The sequence below is a fragment of the Didymella exigua genome, assembly GCF_010094145.1.
Source record: "Didymella exigua CBS 183.55 unplaced genomic scaffold M421scaffold_32, whole genome shotgun sequence".
In the NCBI taxonomy this organism is placed as follows: domain Eukaryota; kingdom Fungi; phylum Ascomycota; class Dothideomycetes; order Pleosporales; family Didymellaceae; genus Didymella; species Didymella exigua.
This window is the reverse complement of record NW_022984806.1, coordinates 260,860-269,051: the sequence shown is the minus strand read 5'-3', so window position 1 is coordinate 269,051 and position 8,192 is coordinate 260,860. Positions and strand designations below refer to the sequence as shown.

The following is an 8,192-nucleotide window of genomic DNA, read 5'->3' as shown; positions in this document are numbered from 1 at the left end:
AGATGCAGGGGTATGGTTTCTGTGTTTTTTGGTGGGATTTTAAGTAACTGGTTTGGTGATATGACTGGCTCGGTGATAGAGTACGTTATATGCTAAACAATCACCTCCTCCTCTGTCTTGTCTGGCTTCCTTGAATTTAGTACAAACTAGGTTGTAAGGTAGAACATTGGTGTAGTCTTGGCAGAGTGATCGGCTCGCCTGTGTGATCGGCTCGCCCGTGAGGTACATTATACGGTACTATTAGAAAAGTTATTGGACTTAGAAGATTATCCCACACGAAGGCCCTGACATGTCAAATTGCCACGCGCAAGACACTCATGCGCATTGTCACTTCATGCCACAGCAGTCATCGCCATTGGTACTGCTTGCTTCAGGCTCGCCTTCTGTGCGCGTCTCGGTTCGTGAAACATGAGATGAGCGCGCTACAGCTGATTACCTCTCCTCTTAACGGTGTAGGTATAGCAAGATCATTACTTTTCGATATTTTATCTGACTTGAATTCACGTCACGGCGAACAAAGCAGCGAATGCGAAGACTGGGGACACGTATCTGAACGCTCATGCACGCTGCCCGGTAGAGGGCAACGACGATATAACTACAGAATGCAGGGAATATCATTGACCAGCCATCAAGATGCAATGTAGCGAACGCACGATTCTACACTCTCTTCAACAGCACACTTGCCATACTTGGTGCGATCATCTTCATTCTGATTTTCGTACTCACCTTGTTCAATGTCGAAGCTGTTCGAGCTGAACCATGGAACGCAGTTGGGATTGTCTGGACCGGATTGAAACAAATAGTCCATATTGGAGTCACCAATTGAGTCCGGCGCTTTCGTGCTAGGACGGGTCGCGGGAGTGGTCTTCGCGGGCTTCAAACGTGGCTATAGCGCTTGAAGAGTGTTTCAGTCTTGGGAATTGACATGGTGTGCAGCTCAAAAATGAAGCGCTCAACTTTCACTTCCATCGAGTTTTCAGGGCATCCCGGCGGTTCATTTAAGCTGAGCGCAATACGACTCTCAACAATCAACATTTTCTCATCCTTCAAATCTTTAGTCATCGCTCTCTATGATGTACGCGTACACCATAGTGAGTATTCGACTAGTCGTGAATATCTGATGCTAAGTTGCAGTACAGCCCACTCCACTTCACGAGATCCTCAATTACGCCCTCAAGAAGCTCTCAGAGTGGTCCGTACGCGATATGAGCGACCCAGAAATTGCTGTTTCAAGCTACGGCCTTGTCCGTAGAGGTCAGCAAGATGAGGAGAACATGCTGGCACTGGAGACCTAAGAGGACACCAGCAGCACAGACTGCCTGCCGTTCGAAGACAAGTTGTTGTGGGCTTCCTTGGGCATCGCAGCTCTCTTGCTGTTCTTGATTCTATGAAAGAAGTGTTTTCGTAGAGAGTGCACTCTCAGGAGGCATAATCAAGCTTCAATCACCCGCTCAACCCAATTCCCTTCTTGCAGGCTGTGCAGCACCCTCTCCATGTCTCCTTCCTCCAAGCACAGTGGAATCTCATAAGGCGCATCATCCCCCTTTCTTCGCGGCAGGATCTGCATGCCACCTTCCCATAGATTGTGCGGTTTGCGGATAGCAGTCGGCTTGCTAGCCCATCCCTCCCCATTCTGCTCCTTTGCCGTGCCAGGGATCGCCCATACAGTGTCAGCACCAATGTGCTGCCAACTTGTAATGAAGATATCAGGCCCATTCATGGTATTGCAATTCAACATAAGCTTCGAAGAATTCTTCTGCTTCGCCATCTCCAGCAAAATTGCTCTGAACCAGTCCAAATCTACCCCAGCTAGTGCATTCGAGAGCGCAAGGGCAACGACTGCTATGCCCTCCGCGTTCATGCTTCCAGAATTTGGGATCGACGATAGTGGCACGGAGACTATCATACCATTTGCGACATTACCCAGGTAGTCCTTTGGAAGGAGACTGCCGACGCGCTTTCGGTGGTCGGTTGCAATACCGAGTGTTGTTTTCTCTATGCCTTTGGCCATTATGGCTGCTCTGCGTGCGTTTGTTGCTTGGCACCATATGAAGGATGCGAGCGCTGTGAAGTTAGAGATACGCTGACCAGTGATAGACGAGAGTGAGGCCGCCAGCTTCGATACTGTAGGCGCCGAAAATACAAGTAGTTTGGCGCTAACGTTGAACGGCGTGTCGCGCAGCGGCGGAGGCATGGGATCACCTGGGAATCGAAATACAGAAAGGTTCATCGGCTTTGCGTCCGCTATCAAGGTGTCCAACGCATGCCGCGCAGCACTCAGCTCATGGACGTTGGCTTGTCGCGTGCTTGTCATTCCTCTGTCGTAGCTCCGAGTGTTTCCGCTCCATACTTCATAAATTGTCGCGATTCCGGTACCGTCAACGACGCAGTGATGCGTGTATGCGCTCAAGACGAGTCCGCCCGGGATGAAGTTTATTTGTGCAGCGAAGACAGGTATCGGCAGTTTTTTCGAAAATGTTGTAAGGACCTCAGCATATGTGTCATCAATCCCGGGGTGCGATCGCATCGCAAATGGGCATAGGTCGTTAGCAGGTAGCCTGAATGGCGGTATGCCAGCTTCACAAAGTGACTGATAATCCATTTCCTCCCTGTCCAGCGTATTGGTAGTAAGTAGCCTTGACACGAGTTCCGAGTCGACCGTCTTAGGATATCGTACAGTCATAGCGCCAGTAGCAGGATCAGTCTGCTCAACGGTTCCAACGAGGAAGGGAAACTGCTTGAATGTTGCCAGCAGTGCAGCAGCCAGTATTGCACTAGCATCCTTCCTAAATGCTGGATCAGGGAACGGGAAGATGAGTAGCTGGCGGACGTATACGCGGAGTACTGTCTGATCGAGCCTCGTAAGGTCGAGCGTTTCTACGGCATTCGTCATATCGATGGTATAAGCACAGTTCGTGCGTTCGCAATAGTCTCCAATAAGATGAGGGCACTCGTCGAGCACTGTTGTTGCAAGTAGTGGTGAAGGAGAAGCTCAAATCAAGATGATGATTGAGGCGTGAGGAATATTCTTCTCGAAGGGCGCAAGGGCGGGAGGCCTAGGCCGAAATTGCAGTAGGTTGCTTCCGCTGATCATTATAAATGAAAGTCCGGGGAAAGAAACCCGATTCGCGCGCCCCGTACCAACTCTTCACCTGCAGAGATCGGTATGAATGTGCATGTCGAATGCTGTCAAGAGCACCTCAGGTAACTTGGTAGTTCCGGTTCGCAACGCCCGACCCCGCCTTCCTCTGCACATCATATGACGTCACCGTCCTTTCTCGACGCATATCGTACTCCGACCATGTAACATTACACCTGCGCACCTTCTTGAATTATAGAAGCTGCTGTACATGCGGGGTGAGGCCATCAGCACTGGTCATCGTCCTATACATAAGAGCCGGTCGATGCGCGACCGCCGCAGCTGTCGCATAGTATCGTGCAGCCCACAGAGACGCTCCGAGATTTGATCTCATGGTGCAAAAGCTCCCCGGTGTTGCAATGTTAACGCTTGCGAAACTCGTAGCAGCCCAAGACATAGACCATGCACGAGACGTGAATCCATTCATTGGATCTGAAGGCGTTATCCCGGGCTATGCTTGTAAGCGCTACTCCAGACATACTTATCGTGTTAACAAGGGTAGATGGCGGAGTTGATGTCTTAGTTGGGGGTGCAGTACCTTTTGGAATGATAAAGCTTGGTCTCGACATTTACGAAGAACCCATCAACCAAAGCGCGCTGAATGGAGGATGGACTCTGCAAGGTTACGTTACCGGCCTCAGTCTGATGCATGAGTCAGGAACTGGAGGCGGAGCAAAGTACGGCTTCCCGGCGCAAATGCCTTTGACTTCGATCGATGGCAATGTGAACTTGCTGGATAACAGGACGTATTGGCAGAGGAGGGTGGGTTAGGGAGATACAAAGCCTTCACCTCAGATTACAAATCGTGCTAACCAGCGAACAGGAGGGAGAAGATGTCGCAAGCGTGGGGTACTTTCGCACGAAGTTCGAGTCTGGAGTGATAGTCGAGCTTTCGGCATCTCACCATGCCGAACTACATCACTATACATATCCAGCAGCATCAGAGACGCACGTTCTGGTCGACTTCTCACGCTACCTTCCTCATCCTATTCGCTCTTGGGATTCACAATTTTACACCGGCGGCGTAATCAAGATCCATTCAAATTCTAGCACCTACACTGGATACACTTCGATTGCAGGAGGCTGGTGCATTGGTGCGCCAGTGACTGTGTACGTCTGCGGAATTTGACACGGCACCCAACAATGTCAAAGCTTTCAAAGGAAAGAACACGTTCCCGGCCAGCCGCCATTTCCGCAGCTTCAACAGTGCAACCACCCCCTTACCTACATTTACGGGGAGCAGTGATCGTTCTGGACCGCTGAACGATCGTGTCGGTGCCGTCTTCACACGGAACTATGTCACAGGACAAATCGAGAGTGGGAGTCTCTTTCATGTTGGTGGGCAAAGCTTGCGCGTACAGAGACGCCGAAATGTCAACTTGGTCGATTGAAGACACCATGCAGGCAGCGCGCGATGAATGGAACTGGGACGTGTTCTCCAAGATTTGCGTAAACACATCAGCATCGGCGAACAGAACGAGGCTGGCATTGCTGTACTCAAGCTTGTACTTCATGCATCTCATACCGAGCGAGCGCATTGGCGAAAACCCTTTGTGGGAGAGGGATGAGCCTTACTGAGACGACTTTTACACAATTTGGGATTTGTTCCATAATCGAGTGTCATTGTGGCACCTCATCCAGCCATCGTACTACGAGTCGATGCTAAGGCCGTTGATCGATATCTTCAGACACGAAGGCTGGGCACCAGACGGTCGATCAGGGAACTACAACAGCCTAGTTCAGGGTGTTTCGAACGCCGACAACGTCTTCCCTGATGCGTATGTGAAGGCCTGAGAGGGAACATCAACTGGACCGAAGGTTATGCTGCAGTCAGGAAAAACGCAGAGGTGCTGCCCTACTTCGACGAGAACCCAGTCAACTCTCGAGACTTACTAAAAGAAGGCCGCTCCGCACTGGATGACTGGATACCACTTGGTTACGTGTCTGCGGACCATAAATTTCGCGCCGTCTCGAAAACAGTAGAGTACTCCCTGAACGATTTTGCCGTCAGTCAAGTCGCCGCCGGCGAAGCATCAGGCGACCGTGACCTATACAGCTACTTCAACAAGTAGTGGAAGAGCGTCGAGCGCCCACGGCAGCTGGCTGACGACTTTTACTTCAACACTAGTGTGCAGGAGCGTTGAACGGTTGGTTAGTATGGCAGATGCTAGGCTTATATCCGATTCTCACTACTCCTGTGTGTATCTGATTGAGAGTCCGTGGTTCGAGGATATCAATATTACAATCAACCATGATAAGATGTTGCGGCAAACGTAGCCGCTGTATATCGATGGAAAACTGCGCTGAGTTGATTGTTAGCTAGGAGGCGACCATATATACATGCCCTGAGACGTGCTAGTCCAAGGTAGTCAACTGAGGTGACAATCGAGGCCTGTCGGACCGACTTGCACCGCAACATAAGACGTTGTGGATCAGGGCTACAGGTCTTGATGATGGAGATGGCAGGCAAGGGTACTTTGTGCAAAATTTAAGCGTTAATGGGCAAGTGTGGGAAAAGAACTGGTTCAAGCATGAGGATACGGGAGAGATCATGACCGAAGGGGGTGAAATCGTTTTCATACTCGGTAGTAAGCTGGCGGTGTGGGAGACGGGTGATGTGCCTCCCAGTCCGGGCCACATTAGTTTAAATGTCGGGAATGGTATTTAATAGTGGATTAATTAGGTGTTGCCTCGGAGAGCTGGATGGGCGAAACGTAGCATTGCTTATTCGACTCCGACCGCCGCAGCTTCCTCAGAAGCCCCTAAGATCGATACAATCAGGTCCCTTGGTTCCAACTATCGAGCTCTCACAGTTTGTACCTGATGTACAACTTTACCCGGCAACCTAAGAGCCGAAGTGATGTACGAATCAGGGCATGGCACTGCTGTCGTGAGTCAATCACAACACTAGGCACTCGCTGGAAGCCTCGATCATACTCGAAGCTGACACCCAGAATATTGATCCAGTTGAATCTCTGCCTGAATCCGGCCAACCCAGCTTCTGGCACAAGCACAACAGGATCGCCACTCAAAATTGAGAGTTTTCGCAGATCTATCTTGCCCTCCATCGCATCGCACGCTATACGACCAAGGTAGTCGTGCAACGTACCCCAAGTTCCGTCGAAGTATCGCTCGAAGCTGGCAGTCGATCCTTGCGGATGCGGCTGCATTGTGACTGCTATAGAACGTGTGTTCGGTGGAAATAGCGTGACGAAGGAGAGCGCCACGGCATCCATGATTGTCCTCGTCTGTGGTAGCAGTGGGGGTAGATTTGGCGGAAAATACGGCTGAGGGAGTTGTAGAATCATATCTACATGATATTTCTCTGCCGAGTAGAAGAGTGTGACATATTGGTGACTATCGACTGCGAGCTGCTGGAGGGACGTCATCTCGTGGGTGAAAGCCTTGCGCGACTCGTGCTCCAGTTCGTGGTTGATCTGGCGGCAGGTCTGGCGGAAAGCTCGATCCACTCGTGTGGGTTGAACGCCAGGTACGAGGTACGAGTAAATCTGCGTTCGAATCTCAGAAGGTAGTTCGAGGAAAGCGCGATGCTGTTCAGGGCGACGTGAGAGCTCTTGAGGTCCGGCTTCGTGGATGACAACTTCTTCAAGCGGTATGGCTGACGGTGTCAGGTCGTCCGTCTCTGACCGAAATCCGGCTCTCCATCGAGGGAGGTATGTGAGTGGGGGCCAAGCACGATTCAGAGCGCGAATTCGTAAATACCGCGCTACAAGATAGCAAAGTAGTATTGTGGACGTCACTAGAAGCGCACAGGCCAACGAGAGGAAAACCCTCTGCTTACTATGTCTCTGTCCGTCTTCTCCATCGCTGAACTGATTTTCGTCTGTCATCGTGGAGTTGTGCAATGTGGTTGAGTCTGATAGAGTTGTAAGATGGGAAGGTACGGAGGTTCAAGGTAGAACATCTTGGCTTTCAGGAGGGCTACAAATGTGCGAGTGGAAGCTAGTGAAAGCGTCGCGCTAGGAAATCGAGTGGCCGCAATAGGTGAAAGCGAAGGGAGGAAGTATGTAGTTCCTGAGCTTATCATAGGTACATGGAAGCTGTCGAGCCTCAGCCCATTTCATGTTGAGTCAAGAAGCGTAGATAAGACGACTTCCACCATTCTAGCATCCTTTAATCAACGATTTGATGTTGCGACCTCTTTACATTTATGGAGACATGTGCGATGGGCTTTCCGCGATTTGGTGGAGACACAACAGGTGTTTCGGTACGGTAGGCGACAAGGCTGGACGGAACAACAAACGACACTGCTGACAACATCGTCGCGTCGCAGCAATTTGAAACAGCTGGTAGCGTCACAGTAGATTCAGGATGATGCGAAGCAGGTTGAAAATAGCCCGGAGCGAAGTGAAGGTGCGCTGGCTAGCGTGTTTCTGTGACGGTTAAGAGGAGAAGCGGATCACGTGTTGTTGGCGGTGGTCTGGTGCTGCTTCCCCATGTTGTTGAGCACCTCTTAGGTACCGTGCCCGTGCGCGAAATGAGCCGCTTGGCTTCAATTCTAACCTTGTCAGCAACTGCAGCGTCAAGATTTTTGCGCAGCTGGGGCCAGGTATCGCTGTTGCCATGCTCTCCAATTTCTGCGTCTTTATCTGTAGTAGTCTGGCCAAAGGCCAATAAAGGATATCTACTTCCTAACAACTTTTGCTAAAAAGCATGCACAAGTTAACTAGACGTCTAGTTAACTGCGTAGATAATATATATCCAGCTTAAGCCAAGCCGGCTAAGCTAATGTAACCAGCTAGCTCTAGCTCTTCTTTAGCTTTGGAGTCTAGACCGTTACATTATCTTGTTATTGTGGGTAGTTGTTGAAGCGTTTTAGCACTGCGTCTGTATCCATTGGCCACACGCCTGTAGCTTAAACTCTTTATAATAACGTACTCTATAACGTACTCTAGGCTGGCGGAATGGGTATACTCTAACGTCCTTCGTGGGTACCCCCTAAAACTTTGTTAATAATACATGGATTCTAGCGAAATAGGGCTTAAAAGAAAGAGAAAAACTACCTCTACATTTCTGTAGTAGAGGGTTTTGT

The 8,192-nt window shown here is 50.2% G+C and overlaps 4 protein-coding genes across 4 annotated transcripts; 1 reads left to right on the top strand and 3 right to left on the bottom strand.

Moving 5' to 3' along the window:
• Window positions 1–1,015: 1,015 nt before the first annotated feature.
• On the bottom strand, window positions 1,016–3,131 carry M421DRAFT_424188 (uncharacterized protein). The gene has a single exon (XM_033593678.1). The coding sequence runs from the start codon at window positions 2,891–2,893 to the stop codon at window positions 1,433–1,435; it is 1,461 nt and encodes a 486-aa protein (XP_033445419.1). The 5' UTR covers window positions 2,894–3,131; the 3' UTR covers window positions 1,016–1,432.
• A 10-nt stretch (window positions 3,132–3,141) lies between these two features.
• On the bottom strand, window positions 3,142–3,665 carry M421DRAFT_424187 (uncharacterized protein). The gene is made up of 2 exons (XM_033593677.1): window positions 3,642–3,665; window positions 3,142–3,598 (listed from the first exon to the last, which is right to left on the bottom strand). The coding sequence occupies exon 2, from the start codon at window positions 3,564–3,566 to the stop codon at window positions 3,333–3,335; it is 234 nt and encodes a 77-aa protein (XP_033445418.1). The 5' UTR covers window positions 3,567–3,598; window positions 3,642–3,665; the 3' UTR covers window positions 3,142–3,332.
• On the top strand, window positions 3,593–5,211 carry M421DRAFT_94965 (glycoside hydrolase family 92 protein; the record flags this gene model as incomplete). Its single annotated transcript, XM_033598254.1, has 4 exons — window positions 3,593–3,901; window positions 3,963–4,249; window positions 4,383–4,477; window positions 4,928–5,211. 4 exons carry the CDS (start codon window positions 3,593–3,595, stop codon window positions 5,209–5,211), a joined length of 975 nt encoding a protein of 324 aa, XP_033445417.1.
• Window positions 5,212–5,863: 652 nt separating this feature from the next.
• On the bottom strand, window positions 5,864–6,990 carry M421DRAFT_400631 (uncharacterized protein; the record flags this gene model as incomplete). Its single annotated transcript, XM_033590205.1, has 4 exons — window positions 5,864–5,935; window positions 5,977–6,218; window positions 6,249–6,866; window positions 6,942–6,990. The coding sequence occupies 4 exons, from the start codon at window positions 6,988–6,990 to the stop codon at window positions 5,864–5,866; spliced, it is 981 nt and encodes a 326-aa protein (XP_033445416.1).
• Between the last annotated feature and the right edge of the window lie 1,202 nt (window positions 6,991–8,192).

Bases quoted from the DNA above. Each gene is read 5' to 3' on its own strand.
- M421DRAFT_424188 (XM_033593678.1), bottom strand. From the start codon at position 2,893: ATGACGAATGCCGTAGAAACGCTCGACCTTACGAGGCTCGATCAGACA.
- M421DRAFT_424187 (XM_033593677.1), bottom strand. From the start codon at position 3,566: ATGAATGGATTCACGTCTCGTGCATGGTCTATGTCTTGGGCTGCTACG.